The 22,785-nt window shown below is 43.6% G+C and overlaps 1 protein-coding gene across 2 annotated transcripts in view; it reads left to right on the top strand.

The window, feature by feature from the left end:
- ARMC2 (armadillo repeat containing 2) overlaps window positions 1–22,785 on the top strand; it is a 106,881-nt gene that overhangs the window by 5,574 nt on the left and 78,522 nt on the right. Inside the window, exons 2-5 of one of the 2 annotated variants that reach the window (XM_033418692.2) lie at window positions 835–1,095; window positions 1,578–1,650; window positions 9,790–9,961; window positions 17,080–17,281. In XM_033418692.2, the coding sequence (XP_033274583.1) occupies window positions 878–1,095; window positions 1,578–1,650; window positions 9,790–9,961; window positions 17,080–17,281 (665 nt within the window). In that variant the 5' untranslated portion in view covers window positions 835–877. Of the gene's footprint in view, window positions 1–834; window positions 1,096–1,577; window positions 1,651–9,789; window positions 9,962–17,079; window positions 17,282–22,785 lie in introns of those variants that run through there. The other variant, XM_033418694.2, reaches the window with a different exon arrangement.

Below are 22,785 nucleotides of genomic sequence, written 5' to 3'. Positions count from 1 at the left end.
ATTTGAATCAACTCATTCAAATATATCATAGGCAAATGTAAGGCTGAACCTTTCTCTGAGGCTACATTTATAAAAGCTACATTTTAAAAAATGTACATTTATAAAAGCTGATATAGTTTGGATAGAGGCCCCATCTGACTGACTTAAATCTTTTTTTTTTTTTTTTTTTTTTTTTTTGCGGTACACGGGCCTCTCACTGTTGTGGCCTCTCCCGTTGCGGAGCACAGGCTCCGGACACGCAGGCTCAACGGCCATGGCTCACGGGCCCAGCCGCTCTGCGGCCTGTGGGATCTTCCCGGACCGGGGCACGAACCCGTGTCCCCTGCATCGGCAGGCGGACTCTCAACCACTGCACCACCAGGGAAGCCCTAACTTTAATCTTATACTAGCATTTTATGTGGAGGGCAGTGGGAAAAAAAAGGGAAACTTCAGTTAAACATTTTAGCAGAACCCCTCTGCCCTGCCACCCAGTGTGTTTTTTATAGATTGGAGACTATGAGATGGTTTTCCCTTCCTGGGGTGTCTTCTTTCACGATTTATCCTCTTTCTCTCCAGGTTTAGCTTTCACTCTAGGTCTCTTCCCTGCGCGTCATTTCCCTTAATCGCATGTATTCCCAAAGGCATCACTGTGCATGTCAACCTATTTTTTTGAAAGCTCTTTTCCCTTCCTGATCTTCTAAGTGTAACTGCGTGGTAGGTTTTTAATTAAAAGTTGTGATTTTTTTTTTCAAGTTTAATATACAGGAATGGTTTAAGTATGTATGGTTGGGTTTGAGCACTCCTTTCTAAATGACTGGATGAAAATAGTTGATATTTTGTACCCTATATTTGCAGGGTGTGGTGTCTGCCTGAAGAACATTGCACTTTAAAAGGAAAGATGCTGTCTCCAAATGATAAAAAGTTAGAAAAGCTAGATCCGTTTTACCGACCTTCAGTGTCCGAGCAGAAGACTAGTGCAGAAATCATAAGTGAAGCACGAAATGCTTTAAGAACTGTTAGGACCCAAAGACCATTTACACCACGGGAAGACCAAAGAAAACTATTTGGACGTGCATCTTCAAGAACACCAGAAAATAGACCCCCGTCTTCCTTCAGGTATTTAAAATGTCTCTTGCCTATACACTCAAGTATATATATGTATGAAGATGACATTTTCCCTTAATTCTAGTTATGGATAGTTGCTTTTCTAAGTGTGACTTTTGCTAATTATACCTCTTATATCTGTTCAAGATTTCTAAAGATATTTCCAGACCTTGGGTCCAAGACATTGCTTTGGTTTGAAATGGTTAATAATGATTGTCATACCAACTTTATAAAGTGATATGAACAAAGCTTTAAAAAAAATCACAGTATACATTCCTTCTTTTCATTATTCAATATTTACAATCCTCCTAAAAGCCAGAAAAGAGTTGTTAATAAAATGCTTAAAGTACTATGATTTTTAAAAATCGCTTCTTCCTTAAGGCTTATGCATTGAATGCTTTTACTTGTTTGGGGTCTAGAGTTAACTAACATACTAGAAATTTTTAAAAATGATTCTTTACAAACTAACACTTCTCTTCTGTCTCCTGTGCTAGCGTCCATGCATCCAGTTTTGAGTCCTCTGATTCCAGGCCCATCTTTGGCACACGTCTCAGTCCACTAGAGCTTGTGAGTACTTTATATTACCACGGGTGCTATGAAATGGAATTGGCCCCAGTACTTGGAATCAGCACTTCTATATGCTAAGAGAATGATCACATAGACCTAAATGTATTAATAATTTAATATGAAAGCAAATTCTTTTATACTTTTTCAAATATAATGGTTTGTATATAATGAAACACGTTTATTATTCACCTATAGTTTCATAACAAAGAGGAATTTTAGAGATATATAGTAACTTGGCAAACAGAAATGTTTCACAGTATCTTTTAAATTATGCATATGTATTTTATTTTCAGTAGTTACATATACAAATAAATTATAGATGCATGTACATAATCAAAGATTTGTTACCAAAAAAACCCTCCAGCAGTCTTCCATCCCCTTATTTTTCATTCTCCACTCCCCAGTGCTCTCACTTTAAACTCTTTTGGCACATTCTTTTGGTATTTACATCCAAATTTTTAAATAATAACAGTGTCTTGCTGCTCTCTGACTTAGGAGCTTGAGGAATTATCTAATGACTTCCTGCTAGGGAAGATGAAGATTTAACCCTTGTCTGTCTTCCCACACACCTCCTCACAACACATTCACCCTTTCTGTCCCCACTGCTACTCCCAGTATAGATATATCATAATTTTGGTTAGATCCCTTTTCTCTGAGTGTGATTATATAAATTCTGTTTATAGCTGAGCCTTGAACTAATGATGATTACTTCTCCTTCCCTGCACCACTCTTTGTTTTCCCTGGTGTTAATAATTGCCTTGCTCTTTTAGTTTTGTATTATTATTGTTTCAACTCCAAACTCTTCTCCAGTGGCCTAAATTTCCTTCATATATTCAGACACATGAGGTATTGATTCATCTCCTTGGAGAACTTTTCACACTCCCTCCTGGACCACTTGCCCTGGGCATCTGCACACAGCTTGCTACTCCTTCCTGTGCTGGTTTTGTATTTCCTGTATCCCAAGTCCTCCTTTTTCTTGTTACTCTTGTTTTAGCAGAGTACTCCCTCCAATAGCTTCTTGAGAAAGGGTGTATGGGAAATGAATTATTTGAGACCTTGACTGCTGTTTTTTCTCTCTGGAAGTTTATAGGATTTTTTCTTTTTGTTCCCAGTGTTCTGAAATGTCCTGATGCTGAGCACTTTCAATGTGAAATCTTGTACCCTTCAGCTCTGGGAAATGTCCTGGAATCATTTTGATGTGTCTTCCCCTCTTTTCTGTTCTTTTTGCCCTTTCTGGAATTTATTATTCGGATATAGGATCCCCTGGACTGGCCCTTCAGTTTTCTTATTTTCTCTTTTCTGGTTCTCATCATTTTTTGGATGAGGCTTTATCTTCTAATCCTTTTATTGAGTCCTTTTCATTTCTGCTATGATATTTTTAATTTCCTAAAGCTTTTCCCCCTCTAAATTATCTTTTTTTAAATATATAGTATTCTGTTCTTATTTAATGGTTGCAGCATCTTATCTCAGTATATTAATGGTAGTTTTGATTTTTTAATTGTTTTCTTCTTTTAAAATCTCTGTTGCTTTTGTGTATGTTGGGGGGAGGGCTTAAAAAAGAGAAATTTATTTTCTCACAGTTCTGAAGATTAGAAGTTCAAGATCAAGCTGGCAGCAGGGTTGATTTCTTCTCAGATCTTTCTCCTTGGCTTATAGATGGCCATCTTCTTCCTGTGTCGTCACATGGTCTGTCCTCTGTGTCTCTGTTGCAGTTTTATATTTGCCTTGGTCTCTTTTTTTCGTAAGAGACTCTCCTCTGATAGCTCACGCTGCTTGTTTGGCTGTTCTTATTTGAGAGTGGAAGCATGTGGAATGGATTGGTCAACCCACAGGTGATATCTACCCAAACCTACATTTAGGGGGATTTGGCTGGGCTGTGTTGTTTGTGAGACCCTCAATAGCAATATCTTTAGGGCTTTCCTTGTGGGCTGCTCAATTCTCTGTAGAATATTTCTTGGAGGATAAAGACTGGTTGCCAGCTGTTGGGCTGCACCCTGCAGGCCTGCAACGCCTGTGCTTGCCCAGCTTTAAGACTGAAGAGAGAGCCCAGAGTCGGCAATAGAGACATGAGTTATAGGGGGCAATTTCTCTGGCTCATTAGTTACCAGGGGAACCAGCAGGGGTGCATGCCCTTCACTTCCCCTTTGATAAGCTATCAGGTGGAGATGTTCTGATCTACAGACTAGAACAGTCACCAGCTGGGTCAGGGGCGAATATGTAGGAAGGTCAATCATGTGAGTAGGGTTTAGGTGAAGCAGATGCTGCTCGTGCAGGGGATGTACAGAGAGCAAGAGATCAGTCATTTTGAGTGGCCTGACCATACATACACTGACTTCTAGGAGCCAGGAGGAAGAAGGTAGGAATGCCTAGCATTCAGTATGTAAATATTCAGTTAACATCTGTGTTTACATTAAGTACCCTGACTCTTGACTGTGCCTGGTTAGCCTGATTCAGAGACCCTCTGTTTCATCCTCTCCGAAGAACACACTCCCCATCTAATCCTGGGTTCAGTAGCCTGACTGCGTAGAGCTGGGAGGGAAGGAGTTACACAGACTTTCAACCAATTTTCCTTGGGCACCCCTGCCTTTATGCCCCTGCTACCGCAGGTACCTGGTGATACCAGTTCCTTAGACTTTCATGGAACTGGGGCGTCAGTCAAGCTGCTTCTCATTTTTTATTACTGTTTATGTGTGTGTATGTTTGTGTGTGCATATGTTTGGGGTTTTTTTGTTTTTTTGCGGTACATGGGCCTCTCACTGTTGTGGCCTCTCCCGTTGCGGAGCACAGGCTCCGGATGCGCAGGCTCAGCGGCCACGGCTCATGGGCCCAGCCGCTCCGCGGTACATAGGACCTTCCCGGACCGGGGCACGAACCCGTGTCCCCTGCATCGGCAGGCGGACTCTCAACCACTATGCCACCAGGGAAGCTCCGTATGTTTGTTTTTGATGAACTATTTTAAAGTAAGTTTAGGCCTTATAAGACTTTTTCCACAAAAATTTAAGCATGCATCTCATATTAACAGGGATAGTCTCCTACACCACAATGCTATCATCACAGATCAGAAAATTAACATTACTCAGTAGTATCATTTAATGTATAGTCCATGCCCAAATGACCCCGATTGTTTCAAAATGCATCGTATATTCCCAAAGTACTCATCAAAATGCCTCTGTGAGGAAGATTATACTTGTTCTTATATTGCAGATGACAAAAATAAGATTCCAAACTAGGAAGCATGAACCAGTGTGCAATAAGTATTGTATTTTGTCAGCCATCGTTGGCGTATGGCTTCTTGTGCCTACAGCCTTGGAAACCACTTGGGTTTTGAGCCAGCAACAGCAAGAGGGCCCCCGGTTTAGCAGCCCAGTAGGTCTGACTTGTTGAAGAGTGGCTCTCCATTCTACAGTTCTGTCGTTTGACTCCTATGCTTTGTTTTTAATATTGCTGTAATTTGGGGGGACTCACTCTTTCCTAAAAATCTAAATTTCTAGAGTTCACATGGTCCCTGTCAAAGTATAGTTCTTGGACTGCAGGATTAGGTGTTAGGCAAAGGTAATGTTGGCATTTGCCTCTGTTTAGGATCACTGCAGTTAAATTTCTTTACCGCAGAATGGTTGGGTGCTATGTGCAAATCAGGCTAAGAATAACTCCGTTAGTTTGAGTTTTTTTGTTAGAGTGGATTATTTAAGGGTCTCAGGTATATTTCGTTTTAAACCATAGTTAAAGTTTGGAGCTCCCAGTCAAAAAAACCTGAAAGTGGCCTCGTAACTACCTCCCCTTCCACCTTTTCTCCTCCTTTCCACTAGACCTTTTAAAGAACGCTTTGACTCTGGTGCCCACTAAATTGACAAAGAGGGGAGATCAGGGGCAATGGGAGCCCAGGGAGAGGGAGGGAGGTAACGACCTCTAGAGGGTGGGGGAGGGGTGGTACATACTTAAGTCCCTTAAGGATGCAGTTGCTGAAAGAATTTGTGAAGACCTAAACAATTGAATTTCAGCACTTTTTGGATCTGGGGCACTTTCTCAGGCTGGTTTGCCTTTTAATAGTTCCTCATGCAGCAGTCAGGCAGGGAAGAGGGACCCATTCCAGCTCCTACATTTAACAAATCCTCTCAACTCTTTGCACCTGTAGGCTGACAGCTCTCTGTCCCCTCCCCGCCCACCCCCTCCCCTTATTGGCCTGTGCTCCTCCCACAGCCTCCAGCAGGTGTGGGCTGCCTACACTTAGAAGCGCCCTGGGCTTCTGAGAATGACAGGAGAACTGACACTCCTGGTCCCGGCTCACCAGGGTTCCCGTTAGCACCTGTAATCGTATAAGTCAGGGGAAAGCACTGCAGTTTGCAGTCTGCCATGAGCATTTCTATCCACCTTCTATGTAGGTGTGCCGTGCACAGCTTTCTCTTTCTCTTAGCAGCTCTCCCCCTTCCCACGACAGCTCTGAGCCGTGGGGCTGTTGCGTAGTGATAGTTATTTCCGTTCTGCCACTCGGGTTAGTTAGCTGATGTTCCGATTTACAGGGTTGTGTAAAGTAGGAAAAGAGATTGAGGAAATAGGAAGTTTTGTCTTTCATCATTATCATTGTCAAAACAGAGTTCTCCTTATGTTTCTGAAACTTACACAGCCTAGTTATTTACGCTCCAAGTATTTTTTTTGTTTTGGCTGCACCATGCGGCATGTGGGATCTTAGTTCCCCGACCAGGGATGGAACCCGTGCCCCCTGCAGTGGAAGCTTGGAGTCTTAACCACTGGACCACCAGGGAAGTCCCCAGGTATTTTTATTAATTAAACTTTTTATTGACATACTGAAAAGACATAGATCATGAGAGTACAGCTTGATAAATTTACGCAAACTCCACAGACTCGGTAACCAGCATTGAAGAAGAAAGAAACAGGTCATTACCAGCGCCCCGAAACCACCTTCCCAGGGTGACCACCGTCCTGACTTCTCACAGCATAGATTAGTTTCAGCCCGTTTTTGTATTTTATAGGAACCGAGTTCCAAGTATTTGACAAGTAAAACAAAACTGAATATATTTTAAAAAGAAAGGGACTTAGAAGCCCATATATACCTTTGGACTAGGGGAGGTCCAGGGTAAGAAAGAGCAGAATGCGAATGTCAAAGCAGTGTTTTTTCTTTCACTGTTTCTGAAACGGAAGGGTGACATTACAGCAGTGAATCACATGCTGGGAGTGACAGAGGAGGCCAGAGGACCTGTGGAGAAAATCATAGTAATAGAAATGCACCTACAATTGCCACATCCAAAGAGGTGTGTGTGTGTGTGTGTGTGTGTGTGTGTGTGTGTGTGTGTGTGTGTGTGTGTGTGTGTGTGTGTCTGTGTGTGTGTGTGTCTGTGTGTGTGTCTGTGTGTGTCTGTGTGTGTGTGTGTGTGTGTGTTCTGTTGCCTTACAGATTAAATTACAGCAATTTTCTGAGATGGGAGGTCTTGGACCCCCTTTTCCAGTCCTCATGTAGAGTGGGACCCCACCTTCCCAGCTGGTGATCCGGAGGAGCCAGGTCAGAAGCTGGTCAGGGCCCACTGTGCTGGGATGAGAGTCAAGGCCAGCCAGACCCCTTAAATATTCTAGGGGGTTTGTCTTCGTTGATTGGGTTGTTCTATGAAAATAGTCTTTCTGTCTTCAAGGGACTCTAGCAGTTTTCTCTAACAGGACAGATCTTGAAATCTGACTTTTCCAGTACCTTGGTTATACGCCAGTCACTGGCTAGTATTATGACACAAAACTTGAGGGAAGTAAGGTTCTCAAGTGAAGATTTAAACCCACTTGCAACATTCTCTGAATTATAAAATGAAGTGAATTTTACAAGAAAAAATTTTTACTCTTGTGCTTCAAAAAAGCAATTTTGCTCCACAGAGTGAAAGAACATTTTGTAGAACCTGACATGATAGAAATTGATGGCTTGTTTCATTTTCCCTTGGAGAATTAAAAATGCTTCACACGCATCACTTTATATTTTAAGTAGTCCAATGAGGTATAGGTTTAAATGGGATACATAATTTAGTAAAGGTCAGTAGTAAAATGGAACTAATTTTTTATTATGCAAACAATGACTAATTTTGCACTAGGAAAATAATGCCTTTTATCAAGGAGCAGTTAAGGGGATTTATCTTGCCATCCAGAGATAATTCAGTTATTCCCTTCTGGGTAAAAATTAACATTGCAAAACCACATTTTCTATTTTATAAGATCGTTTATTTAGTACCCAAAACATTTCTAATAGTTACGGCATCTGTAAAAGCAGCCATTTACTTTGTCTGCATTATTATTGTTTGGCAGACTTCTCAATCTTTGTTTCAGACGCAAGGGACCTGCAGAGTACAGACATTTTGAGATAAGAAAACCTTGAATCCACATTCAGTATTGAGAAGGTTATACTTATGTATTTCATCTTTCATAATTAAATGTAGAGCACTTATTTGCCTATATCATACTCTTAGATTTTTTTGTTGCTATTAGTTTCATGGCCTAAGTCACATTCTTATGAATATTTTGCAACAAATTAATGAGGCTGTAAAGTAAACCGACTCTTTATTAAACAAATATAATTTATACAGATAGATGAGTGTTGTCTCCTTCAGAATAAACCCCTCTGAATTCGGGATCTTTTTTCCAGCAAGGTTGCCTCAGGATCTAGGGCCTTAGCTTTTGAGACTTAAAAGTAACTTGGAACCAAATCTGGTAAATACGTAAAGGTTGAGCAGCTTACCGAGATATGCTAGGGAGGGAGCCAGCATATCTTGAGTCTCCATAAGAAGACTTGTATATATATCAGTATCCCTGCAAGAAGGGAACTGCTGTCTCCATTTGATAGCTGGGCAAGTTCAAAGAAGTAAATGGCCCACCCAAGTTCACATAACTAGAAAGTGGGTTTGATCTCAGAGTCATTTACTCTTCCTGTCTATTATGCTGATTATTTTATTTATGCTTTTTTAACTGTGTTTAGAAGAATGTATCTCTATGGTCATAAAACCGATTTTTTTTGGTCTGGTTTATGAACCGTTTACAGATGTAAATGACCAAGAGGATATAAAAAAAATTTTGAAAAATGTTACCGTTATTGAAATAAGCAGCTTCTTGAGAGGAAAACACTAATATAGATGTCTGTGTTCTATTAATGTATATGAGAAAATGAGTGAAATTCTGTGTCATATATGATAGATGACCTCACCCATTTTTCTAAATTATCTGACTTGAATGTCACACTAGATTTTTTAAAAATTTGTTAATTAACCTATTGGATTGAGAGTCACTCACTTCACACAGTATGTAAGTGACTTGAGGAACTTTAACTTGATTACTTTTGGTTAGAGAGCTAGAAGCACTTGCTGCATAAGATTGTGCTTTCATAGACAGGTAATCTTGTTGCCTTGGACCACCAGGCAACACTAAAAGTGGGAGTTTAGGCCCCTGTGAGGCTGCGGCCCCAGGTTGGGTTGGAGGCCACCGCCACCTGGAGGTTAGGCCAGAGGGTGCTCTGGGTGGCACAGTGCTTGGTGCAGGTGGTTTTAAGTCTTTAAGGAACTGGAATTTTGCTAGTAATGTCCCTTTTCTAAGGGTATCAGCATAGAATTTTTGAGATGTAGCAAATAAAACATTTTCATATCATAAGTCCAAGACTACTTATTGCTCTTCTGTTTTGTGACTTTTTAATCTACATTATTAAAAAATTTTTTATATCATTAAAAAGATACTTCTGTCGAGTCCAAAATATATAAAGGTAGCATTTAAATTCCACACAGTTCTTGGCACATATGGGTGCCCAATAAATGTTTTCTGAGCTGAATCGAACACAAAAATTTACAAAGTGTGTTGAATGTACTATACCATGTTTTATAGTCTCTTGTAGAGATCTGTTTGCTGGCATGGGTAAACCTTTTTTTTTTCAAATACACTAAGCAGGACAGTAGAGTATTTCATACAATATAACTGACAAAACAATGAAAAAGTGTTATATACCTAACACATTAAGCAAGGTGGGCCAATGAGACGGAGAACCAGGGGGCTGGGGAGAAGCCAGGCAGGAAGCCCTGTGCTCCTCTGGAAGTGTCAGGGCCAGCTCTGGGTGGTGAGTCTTATTCAAGACAAACTCATGCCAATCATTTAAAAAAAATCTCTTTCCAGAAACCAAAAGCTCCAGCATCTCCTGCCACAGAAGAGGATCCCTGCCCTTCCTTTCCAAAACCCCCAGTGGACCCCACGAAGATTAGAAGGATAAGCAGTGCCCGGGCGCGCTTACACAGGGCGGCCTTGCAGGGGGCTCTTCTGCCAGACGTGACCCTTCCTCCTGCTCATCGTAAGGCCACATAACATCCTTTAAAACCTGGGGGCAAGCATGTTTCTTGAGTTTGCACACAAGAGTTATTTTTATATGATGTTTTTTCAAACTGCACATGATTTTTTATGTTAACTTCGTTAATCTTGTGCAAAAGCTGGTTAAGAAACATTTTATGGGTGTTTATTAAGGTTTTTTTAAAAAAAAGTTACTTGGGGCTTCCCTGGTGGCGCAGTGGTTGGGGGTCCGCCTGCCGATGCAGGGGACGCGGGTTCGTGCCCCGGTCCGGGAAGGTCCCACGTGCTGTGGAGCGGCTGGGCCCGTGAGCCATGGCTGCTGAGCCTGCACGTCTGGAGCCTGTGCTCCGCAACGGGAAAGGCCACAACAGTGAGAGGCCCGCGTACCACAAAAAAAAAAAAAAAAGAAAAGTTACTTTGTAGAAAAAGAATATTAGGATAAGTGTTCTTTAATGAATGCATTTACCTATTGATGTATTGGAAATCATTTCTAAATTAGAGTTCAAAAAGTTGTTAATTTCATTAGGCATATTTAAGATTCATATAATGTACACTAAGCTTAGGTCTTTGAAAATACCTTTCTGATCCCATGTGAAAATGTAACCACAAGTTGAATGGGGCTTATCCTGTGGCCACAGAAGTGCTGGCATGTATCTAAACCTGGAAACAGAGAAGCTAAAAACCTCACATCCTAAGGAATGCCCCCAATAATTGGAATCACCCCCTGTCCAGGGCACACTAAGAGTTTTTCAAACTGTAGGAAATGTCCGGTTAGTTGGATGACAATCAATTTAGTGGATCACACCAACATTTAAAACAATGAAGTAGAATAAAATAGAATGGAAAATGTCAGGGCACATTGCAGACAATAAATGCTAGTATGGCTTCAAGGACTTCAGTCACGTACACGTGTGTTCAGGATCATATTACAAGTTTACTATACATTATATTTACATTACAAATTTATCATTACTATATGTAGCCCCAAAAGTTAGAAATCCCCTTTAACAGGGGCTGATAGAATTGGCCCTCCTTCAGTCAACAGGATTGATGAAGAGGAGGGATAGGTTTACAGTCAGAGAGAGGAGATAATCTGAAGATGATCCCAAAAGTTACAAGCCACCACCTTACGATCCTACTTGTTTGACATACAAGCCTTTTCTTTTAATTAGTCACCAACATTTAAATGTAGAAGATCTCATGGAAGAATCTAGATGTATGACTTTTTGTGAAAAATTGGAAGATCTGGCAAGCGCTGGGCCCGCTTTCTGTGCAGCCCCCATGGGGAGTGATTGAGCTGAGTAGCCCCCAGCCCCATTAGCCTGGGATATGATCTGCAGTCCCCATGTCTCCCCCGCCCACTGCACTCATTTTCCTGTCTGGTCCCTAATGATCCCTGATGCAGCTGAAGAGGTACAATCAAGGAGAAAGGAAAAGACAGAGACAGCGCAGGGTGTGCGTGCCACACCTTGATGGCATACGGAGTGTGTAATTAGGCAATCTGCCTTACCTTGATGTCCCAGTTTGTTTCTTTTCTAACAGTCAATCAGGTATTTATTGAGCCCCTACTAACTGCCAGGTGCCAGTCTAGGCCAACAGAGTCCTGCCCTCAAAGAGCTCGTGAGGGGAGACAGGCAATAAACTGGAAAGCCAAGAAGTAAGACAGCAGTTGGGTTCTGAGTGCTAAGAAGAAGGTGAGCTAGATGCTGGGCTAGGGAGTGACTGTGGCAGGAGGAATCGTGTCACCTCTGGAAGGTGTCCTTGAGGAGGTGGCCTCTGAGTTGAAATGTGAATAATGAGGAGAAGGCAGCCGGGCGGAAATCTGTAAACACAGTGCCCAGGCTGAAGCTGAGGCCGGAGATGGGCGCAGACTCGGCTGGTGGACCCCAAGGCCCATGTGGCTGGAAGGGGGAGGGAGCTGAGGACACAGGGCCCATTCAGGGCCGGGCCAGGGGGGACATGGCCAGGACTTTATTCTTCCTGCAGTGAAAAGCCAGGGCAGGGTTTGAGCAAGGGAGAGACATCATCTGATTTCTGTTTCTTAATAGTAGCTGCACGTTTAGACTCACCCGAGGGACTTTTCAGATGTTGCACCACCAGGGCCCCAGTCAGACCAGTTACATCAGAAAGAATTGGTACTTACGGGAGCTGAGTCCCTGCCAAGGTGAGAGGCAACGGGCTCGGGAGCCACGGTGCAGGGTGAGGTCAGACTCAGATAGGAACAGGGTCACTTCTTGTAAACAGGATGGCAGAGCCGGAGTGAGGGTTGCTGAGCTGCTGTTTATCAGATGTTTTTGCTTCAGAGCCTGAATGCCGCACACATTTAACTCTCGGTGGCTTCCATTTGAAAATCCTGCTGCTTGCTGAGCTGTTGCCATGTGTGTGAAGGTGACAGGAGAGACATGTTTCCCCACCAGCCGAGGCATGTCCCTGTTTCTGTTCTTCCATCCACCCTGTTGGCAGTTGCCCCCTTCACCACTCCCATCATCCCTGGGGTCTGCGTCAGCACCCAGGAAACAGAGGCAGTAAAAAGTCATTGTCTTTTAAAAGCACACATCACCCAATTTAAAAAACCATTCTGATGCTCCAACCTTGGACTCATTTTCCTTTGTACAGGAGCTCCTGGGCTTGTTTCAGAGTCCCTATTGTTTAGAAAAGGTATCCTTTGTTGGGTAACAGGATGTAAAGGCCTGTGGTGGAGACTGAGATAGAGGGAATGTCCCTGCCCCTGGTGTGAAGTCATTAGTAGCTGACACCTCCCCAGGCAGGGCTGGTTTGGTGCCCTGGCAGGTTTGGAATTCCTGTTTGAAGAAAGTGAAAGAAAAGATGTGCGTCGTCGTGTTTGTAGGGCCAGCAGTTTAATCACTTGTGTTCAAATAGGGTTTTTGGCTGGAGGTGACCGTGTTGCTAACGCCCCCCTTACTCCAGCTGGACGGAGACCTCAGTGCAGGCTCCACCTTCTCACGATCTCTGTCATCTTAGCCACCATGGACAGGCTTCCTATGTGGGCTTCCTAAATATCCCCGGGTCTGTATTCTCCATCCCAACACTGCCCCACTGCTTTTATCACCTCTTGCCTTGTCCCTGGTCATCCAGCGCTCCTTTCCTGCTCCACCCTCCGCTCGCTGGGGGGCTGCAGGTGGGTCAGCACAAGGACCCTGGCCCTTGGAGCAGCCAGCAGAACGTGGGCACCAAGCGCCCACGCAGACATGGCTGTGAGCAGCAGCCTTGTCCCTTCATCCCAGTGGGCCATGAAAGACGATGGTTTTCTCTCCGTGTGCCATAAGGGACAAGAGGTCAGGAAGCAAATAAAAATTACATTTGCATCATCTTCTTGCTGAAAACCTTTCAGAGGGCCCCCCGTGCCTGAAGGAGAGCTTGCCAAACAGTTCCAGGGAACACTTTTGGCAAAAATATTAATAGCTTTTCCTTGGAGGAAGGGTCCTGTGCTCAACCTGTGCCTACTTCCCCTCCCTCTTGGAGAGCCACAGTGCACGTGAGCATAGTAAAGGGTGGGGAAGGCCACCTAGTAAAGTCACCTGTTTCATTTAAATTCAGCCCAGCATTTTACAAACCTACTTGACTGTGGAATCTGTCTTTTGGGGAACACAGTTTGGGAAACACCGACCTAGCGCAGAAATTGGCAAACTTCTTCTGTAAAGGGCCAGAGAGTGAATGTTTTAGACCTAGTGGGCCATAGAGTCTCTGTTCAACCTACTCAGCTCTGCCATTGCAGCAGACTGATTTATGGCTGCTAAAATTTGAATTTCATATAATTTTCACATGTTACAAAATATTGTTCTTTTGATTTCTTTTTTTTTTTTTTTTGCTCAACCATTTAAAAATATAAAAGCCATTCTTAGCTTGCAGGCTATACAGAAACAGGCGGCAGGCCAGATTTGGTGGGGCTGCAGTTTGCTGACTCCTGGTCCAGGGGATGAAGTCTTCACTGTGCAGCGTGCATAGTTCTGCCCCAGCCTAACATTCCAGGACCTTCTCGCCCCTCTCCTTTGCCTGCCTACACCCCCTGCCTCTGGTCTGCGCACCAGCAATACGGAACCCTTACAGTTCCCCACACCCATCCTGCTGTTTCATGCCTCATGCAGTCTGCTATATAATTCGCTGGACACAGGCATAATGAGAATGTGGAGCTCTTTGTTCAAAAATTGTTTAGAATTTCAAGATGGCAACAGCAAATCATTAAACCAAGTTCAAGGCCCTTCTAAGCATGGGGTCCTGCTTGACTGTACAGCTTCGACACACTTGAAGCTGACTCTCACGCCAGACTTTTGTTCCCTTTTCTCAGAACTCTTTTTTGGCCTCCTATTAACCCTTTGGAATGCTTTTCCGGCTCCATCTTCTCTATGAATCTTTCCCTGACCAACTCCAACCCCTCAGGACTCCCCTGCTCTCTTACTCGTCCTTACCTGGCACAGACCACACTGTACTGAATCTCTGTCTGGACGCATCTGCCTCTCTGTTTCCCCTACTAGACTGAACGACTTCAGTAGGAAAAGTGGTTTTCTCTGTTTGAAGCCCGAGAGCATGAAACAGGGTGTAGTCTATAGTAAGTGCCAAAGAAAATATCTGTGAAACAGGACAGTTCCTACACGGTAAGGCTACTGGTTGTAGAATCCTTTTGAAGTGTACCATGATCTGTTACAAAATTAGTACAACGTGCTGCACATATTTTCCAGAGAGATCTAGAGCATCGTTACTCATGTTCAGTTGAATGGTGGACATCTAGCAGGAGTAAGAGTGAGCCCCGGGGCCACTCTTTTTTTTTGCGGTACATGGGCCTCTCACTGTTGTGGCCTCTCCCGCTGCGGGGCACAGGCTCCGGACGCGCAGGCTCAGTGGCCATGGCTCACGGGCCCAGCCGCTCCGCGGCATGTGGGATCTTCCCGGACCGGGGCACGAACCCATGTCCCCTGCGTCGGCAGGCGGACTCTCAACAACTGCGCCACCAGGGAAGCCCCCCGGGGCCACTCTTCGCTGTAGTAATAACTGACAGCTCGCTCCAGTAGATTGTGAAGACAGAGGGGCTGCAGCTCCTCCATCCACAAGTGGGGTTGCATTTTTCCCTCTAGAACAGAAGCTCCATGGCGGCTGGGACTTCTCAGTTCACCACTGGACCACCAGCCCCTGCAACAGCATCTGGCACGTGGCAGTGGATGCTTCATAAATATTTGTGGAGTAAAAGAAACGAATACTAAAATATAGGGACAGGCTAACAGTGCTTTGTAATCTAAAATGAAGTATGTGCTTTGTAATTCAGACCTAAAGATATTTAAGGTTGTCTGGTGCTGTGGAGAGAGCCCTGGACTAGAAGTCAGGATTCGTGGGTTCCATTAATAATAATGATCATAACTTCTGGGTTTTGAGTGTGCTAGCACCACAGAAGTCACTTTACCAGGCCATTATCACTTGGGACCACTTGAGGAAGGGGAGAGAAGCTGAGTGAGCTGCCTGCATCACACAGCCTGTACTTGACCCCAAGTCTGATGGAATGCCAAGCCCATGCTCTCCCCACCATACAGTCTCGGCTCTCCCCGAACCTGCTCTGTGACCTTAGACTGGTCACCTTACCTTTTGGGTTCTCCATTTTCTCATCTGAAAAATGAAGGTTAGACTAGCCAATCTCTAAGGTTCCTTTCTGTTGTAAAATTCAGTGTTTGGAAAGCACGGAGCTTAGAGGAGCAGACGAGGTGGATTTGTTATTGTTGGTTTTTATTGGTTTGATGGTTCAAGGGCAGAAAAGGAAACCTTGAGTCATTTTGGAAAAGCTTGCAAAACTGTTTCTCTATATGAAGCTCATCCCTCTTGCCCCTTTGAAAAACATATTTTATCACGGACTAGAGTATAGTAGCAGCATTGTGGGTAAGCTATTCCTAATGTCAATTTGCTGATGAAGAAACAGTGTTGTATTTTAAGTCTAAAGATCTGTAGCCGTAAACACAGTAGGTGTTTCAGTTCAGAGACTGGACTTCTTTTTTGCAACTTTATCTTATTCCTTTTTAGAAAGCCTTCTAAGTGTTTCAGTGCCCTCCTGTGTCCCCGCCTGGGAGTCGTCTGCTGGGCCTCCAAGAGCCGGCCCCTGCTTCTCTGGTCACCTTTCTCCTCCCCTTCCCATCACACACTCCACTTGAGCATGCCAGGCACACTCCTGCCTTTGGGCCTCCGCACCAGCTGTTCCCTCTGCTGGAAATACTGTCCCTCATCATCTGGTGGCTTGATGCCTTACCTCCAGTAAGGGTTTGCCTGCCATGCCCACCTGTTCAAAATTGCTACCTGCCCCAATTCCCAATCCCCTTTTACCCTTCTCCACTTTTCTACTTTTGCTTTTTTTCCATAGCACTTATTATCTATATACTTCATTTATTATGGTCTGTTACTTATTGTCTATTGTGTAAACAGGTGTATTGTTAGGATGTAAGCCCTATGAGGGCAGGGATCTTTGTTCTGTCACTAATGCATCCCAAGTGCTTAGGACAGTGCCTGACATCAGGAAGGTACTCAGTAAATATTTCTGAATGAAAAGTTACTAACATGATCAAATTCAGGAAGAAGAATTGTTATGGGACACAGAAGTATTTATGTGGACTTAGGTAGTTCATAAACCTCAATTAGAGTATTTACCTACAGGTAGACTCAAAGCTAATAGAGCTAAGATTCTATTCATTTTTACCTGCTGTATTGATGATGTCAAACCTAAAATAGTGGTGAGGTCTTGCATACGTTCAGGGAGGCTTTATCCGTACAATTCCAGACTTGATCACTATAAGTCATATGTAGTTTTTTTTTTTTTTTTTTTTTTTTTGCGGTACACGGGCTCTCACTGTTGTGGCCTCTCCCGCTGCGGAGCACAGGCTCCGGACGCGCAGACTCAGCGGCCATGGCTCACGGGCCCAGCTGCTCCGCGGCATGTGGGATCCTCCTGGACCGGGACACGAACCCATGCCCCCTGCATTGGCAGGCGGACTCTCAACCACTGCACCACCAGGGAAGCCCCATATGTAGTTTTAAAATTGTATAAATTCTTGGATTGAAAAAAATATATTGAAAGACAGTGATTCCTAAAATAAGAAATGCTTTGACAAAACGTTTCCTTGGTTATTACAGCAAAGAGAGTGGAATCCAAAGAAACAGTTACGATGGGGGACTCTATGGTGAAAATACATGGGATTTATTTAACAGAATCAAATGCCATTGGCCACTTGAGTCACCCACCTCAGCTAACGTACGACGGAGACTTCGGTGAAATCAAGGAGCAAGAAATTTTCAAAGGGGCAGCATCCTTGCCATCTCATCTCAGAAGGGGAAGGTCAGTATTCTTTTCATTTAACTTTCCAGTCAGGACAACTATGTCATTTACCAGTTTGCTCTCTGTCTTACATAGATGATTGATTCGCATTTTCCCCTTTTATATAAACAAAATTTAAGTTAATGATGCATGAGTAGGAGAGATGTCTTCTCACAGCTGAATGGGGTTGATTTTACATCTCCCTCTTTAATCCTCAGGAAAACAGTCATACCTGCCAAAATGCTGCTTTGATAGGACTGTCAGAATAACGTCTCTGCTTTATTTGGGCTGTTCTAGCAAGCCCTTGAGTGATGACTGATCATTCTGTTTGTGTTACTTGGGATTCTTGCCTGGGCTGGAATGTCTCATTACCTCCCTTTAGGTTAGTTCGCTGTTGTTGACTCCACCGAAGAGTGGACACTTGATTTATTTTATTCTGCAGTAGAAACTTGGATTAGAATATTTATTTTGGAAACTAATAGTTAAAACAGGAGAGTCCTGTGGATTTCTCTTATCTATGATATCTCACTACTAATCCCTCATAAAATGAATGATTGAGGATGACTCTATTTCATACCATGTTCCTAGATAAGGCTTTTTTCACCCCAGTCTGTGATCCTTTCACCCCCATCCCATCTAGGAACCCCTAAATTCATACCGTGTTCCTGTATAGGGCTTTCTAGGCTTCCCCTAGGAAATTGAGAGCAATTTTCCTACCATATTAAGAAGTTGTAGAGAATGTTCACTGTATGGACTGTGTGAATTCTTACACTGGTATTTCCCAAAAGAAGCCTTGACTAACTGGGGAACCAGGGTGGGGAACAGAGCAGGCTCTGTTTTCCAGTCCCAGCCAGTAGTGATGCTAAGATAGGCAGAAGGTCTTGCACTGGACAGGGGCACTCAGTTAGAGATATTTTTCTATGACTTTCCATTGGGTCATTGTGGGCAACTGCCCAGTTCGAATTTGCTTAACAAGATTAAATTCCATGGACCATTTTAAGACCAAATGCTTGTTGCCCTCACTTAGATTTGGGTCTGACTTTGGCTTGTCCACATGTTGTGTGCTTAAAACTCCTCCCACCCCTACTGGCTGCTTGGCAGCGGGTTAGTTTAGCTGAACTGACCTTGTCTGCTGACACAGCCTGAAGAGCTTTGCACACACAGAATTTATATTAGGCAACCTAGTAGTCCTTGTAATGTCGCTTTGCATTCAGAACATTTTTTAAATTAAAGTAAAAATGAAATGTCTCCTTAAGTGGAAGAGGACTTCAAATTGGGACTTTGGGAGTTGAGCACAAAACATCAAACTAGCCATTGCGACAAATCTTTTCCAGTTAGTGAATAAGAATAGGCTGCGGACCTCAGAGCTTAAACATAAAAGGCAGCAGGAAAACTTGTGTTTCTTTCAGCACTGAACTGAAAAGGAAACATTTATCTTGCTGCACCCATCCTTACAGTAATTAAAGTTGACTAGGAAAAACCAGACAAGAGCTGTTTTCTTTTTTCTTCTTGCAAGCCTTCAGATGTTGCAGAATAATCTGGCAAGCCAGGGTTCATTATGTCTTCCTCAGTCTGGGACAGCAAAGGCATTTTCAGTTACATATTTTATCCCACGAACAGCAAAGGAGAAATCAGTTAGGGGCTAGAGGCACTTCTTCCTGACTGTCCAAAATTATGAGGCACTGGCGGCAGCACTATTGTTTTCTTTTTGCCTTGTTAGGATGGCTTTTGCATCGTATAGTGATTGCGTCTGTTTTGGGTTTGCCATACACCCTGGCAAGTTTAACTTCCAGTAACATTTTGGCTTTCGGAACCTTCACCTCCTTTAGTCATTGGATGGAACTTTTGCTGAGGTGATTCCCCCACAAAATATTTTTATACAGTAGGATTAAAACAAACCAAAAAATGGAAACTATTCTCAGTTCTTTCACTAATTACATTTGTGAATCAGTCTGGAACACTTGATAGTTGTTTCTGGTAAACATTTAAGTGAATAATTCCAAGAAATGATCTTTGCTCTGCAGTGGAGTATTCCCAGTCTTGATGCTAAAGCCCTACCCTCAATTAACATGTTTCCATGTTTACACCAGAAAGTGGAAAATGAAGACTCTTGTCAGTGAACTGGGCTGGCAGGAGAAGGGAGGGAAGGGATTGCGTAAGTGGAAGAGGGGGCAGCAGGAACCGACAGCGGGCTGAGGGCTGAGAAGGAGTGCGAGCAGCTTGTGTAGGGGACAGAGGAAGTGAGGTCATGCTCCCCGCGCAGGGTCCTTGCTGCCAGTCCAGCGTGGGAGCCTCCACCTTCATGTCAGGACTTCTTGGGCCAGGGAGAGAAAGGAGTAGTTTAATTCAATGAAACCACATTGATTTTAGGGAAACCTATAATTTAGAATAAGCTCAGACCTGGGATGGACTGGAGTTTAACTTTATGCTGGTCATGATGGAAAAAGGACTTGCTGGGCTTCCCTGGTGGCGCAGTGGTTGAGAGTCCGCTTGCCAATGCAGGGGACACGGGTTCGTGCCCCGGCCCGGGAAGATCCCACATGCCACGGAGCGGCTGGGACCGTGAGCCATGGCCGCTGAGCCTGCACGTCCGGAGCCTGTGCTCCGCAATGGGAGAGGCCACAACAGTGAGAGGCCCGCGTACCGCCAAAAAAAAAAATGCTGAGCAAGGCATCATTGCAAGCAAGGTGGGCGGGGGGCGGGGAGGAAGCACTCTCTCACTTTCCCGAAGAGAATGCAATCTCTAGCCCCTATTGAACTGTCGTCTTCAAACAGCGTGCCAGTTACGACAGTCTGTGTGTCCGTTTGAGGATTCAGTCAAGGTTTGGCAGGCCTGCTCTTAACAACACTCTGTCTTCTCTTACTTTATGTTGCCATGTTTTGAAAATGGCTTCCATTAGAATATGTATGTGTGTATATCTCCATCCATCATCCATCCAGTGGTTCTATCTGATGAACCCCTTTATACATCTGCTTTTTAAAACCTTTTAAGGCTTTCTGTATAAACATTGTTCAAACTCTCGTGGTTTGGAAATGTGATTTTTAGGAGGAAAGCCCAACAGCATTCAGTTGTGGAGAGTCAAGAACTCTTTGTTGGGGGACCAGAGTCTGTGGATTTAGGATTGGTTCTCTCTCAGCCACTTGATTCAGCTGTGTGTTCTTTGACAAGTCTCTGAACACTTTCAGGGAGTCAGTTTTCTAATCTATAAAGTGGAAAAAACTGTGCTCCTTCACTTCCATCTCCTCCCAGCCCTCACTATAGGCTGTGGAATGATAGCTGTTGGTTTAGAGGTGGGTACATGATCCAAGCCAGACCAATTGCATCCTTCCCTGGGACTTTTGCCAAAGCCTTTGGGGAAAGTGCTCTTTCTCCAAGTTCACAAGCTGTAAAGATGATGTTGACTTGGAGCCAACAGTGGCTATTTCTTTGCCTTGTGGAGGGTGAGTCTGTCTGGGAAGTGATGTAGAAACAAACAGAGCCGAGGAATGGAGACAGTGACTGAGTTCAAGGATGACATATAAACCCCTAGATCCAGCCGTGCCTGAGGCCACCACATCCACACTGCAGACTGCTCTGTTTCATGAGCCAATATGTTCCTTTTTCTTTCTCTCTCTCTTACACTCTTCTTCCTTCCTTCCTTTTTCTTTTCTTTCCTTTTTTATCTTTCTTTCTTCTTTCCTTTATTGATTTATTTTGACAGGAACAGCTTATGGTACTTAAGATTAGGTTTATGTCACTTGGAATATTGCAACCAAAAGAGTCTAGTTAACCTACTAGACTTTGTGAAATATAGATGAGGACAGGGGGGTAATTTGAGAGCAGACACCTCCTCAGACTCCAGCAAGAAACAAATTTCACTAAAAGCGAGTCTCTTAGTTAAGAAAGGTGTATCCAGTAGGCTTTAATGAAAGAAATGACAGGAGAAGTGGGGAAGCCACAGTAGAGGCCCCCTTCAAGATCCAGAGTGTGGGGAATTCCCTGGTGGTCCAGTGGTTAGGGCTCTGTGTTTTCATTGCTGAGGGCCCAGGTTCAATCCCTGGTCAGGGAACTAAGATCCCCTAAGCTGTGCGGCACGGCCAAAAAAAAAGAAAAAGATCCAGAGTGTGAAGTGACACAGGGGGAATGGAGCTGAGGGTGACACGCTCTCCTCGTTTCCTGTGATCCAGTCAGTTGGTGTGTGTGTTTATGGGGGAGGGAGTTTGATAGATTAGAACCCAAGGAACCTAGCCTGTAAAGGGGCTTTTCTGTGAGTCATGAAACCTGGTACATACAAACCAAGGGAACACACACTGCAGGTCAAGAAAAATAACAAGACCTGGTGGATGGATGTTCAGGAAAACTAAAGTTGAAGCTGCCGAGCACCCCAGTTCTCTCCCTCCATGGACCATTTTCATTCTTCAACAAATACATGGCTCTGTTTCAAGATAAGTAATGTTAGCACAAGAGTTAACTTGGAACTTGAGTATGGGCTTTGTAAGGAACATAACAAAAGACAGATGAAGGAAATGGATCGCAAAAGGAACTACCCTCCAAGAATAAGGAGAGTTAAAACAATTGTCCATAGTGTCAAAGAAATTACAGATAATGTTGTTACCCTCTTTTTAAAAAAAGAGGAAAAGAGCTCTTTGTTGGGTTATAAGAATTCAAATTAGAGATTTTAAGCCCACATAAAGAATGCAAATATGCTCACAGTTCTCAAAAAAGAATGAAAGAAAAATGTATAAACGTGGAGAGAAAAGCCACATTAGAAATTAAAAGTGAGAATAAAAGCAGCTGAAAATGCAATCAGACATGGTGGATAAGCTAGAGGAAATCATACATAAAGAAGTGAATAAGAAAATAGAAAAATGGTCAGAGAGATTGAGATAGGTGTGGAAGGAACGGCACTCGCATCCCTGAAGAGGAAAGGCATCCTCGTCCTCCCCCTCCCCGTCCTCCATCTTACTTTGACTAAGTGCTAGGCACTCTTCCAAGTGATTTACATGTATTAACTCATTTAATATTCACAACAACCCACTGAGAATGGCAGAGAGAATGAAAAGAAAAATATCAACATAATAGAAGACAACTTTCTGAAATAAAGATTTGAATTTGAAGCTCAAATGGACACATCATGTCCCAACAAAATTTGATACGGAGTCATCCACACTAAGACGTCTCCAGTAGCGCTCAGCACCGGAATACTACCCAGTACGTAGTACACACTCCATTAGCAATTGTTGATTGGGTGGGTAAATGCGAGAAGGTATCCTATGGCCATCAGGCTGAACAAGCAAGTCACACAGAAGGAAAAAAAGGCAGGCTGCCTCTGGCTCTGTTAGAGCTCCTCTCAGTGCCACAAGACAGTGGAGTAAGGCTTATGAAGTCCTAAGTACAAGAAGGATAACCCAAGAATTATATTGCCAGCCAAGTTCCTTCAGCAAAAAGGCAACAGACATTTTCAAATGCGAATGGATTTGGGAACTGTGGTACTCATGCGCTTTCTAGAAAACTTTTTGACAACAAAATGGTGAGTCAAAATTCA

This window comes from Orcinus orca, chromosome 12 (genome assembly GCF_937001465.1).
Source record: "Orcinus orca chromosome 12, mOrcOrc1.1, whole genome shotgun sequence".
NCBI lineage: Eukaryota > Metazoa > Chordata > Mammalia > Artiodactyla > Delphinidae > Orcinus > Orcinus orca.
Note: the sequence above shows the minus strand (reverse complement) of the source record. Positions and strands in the feature narration are given on the sequence as shown.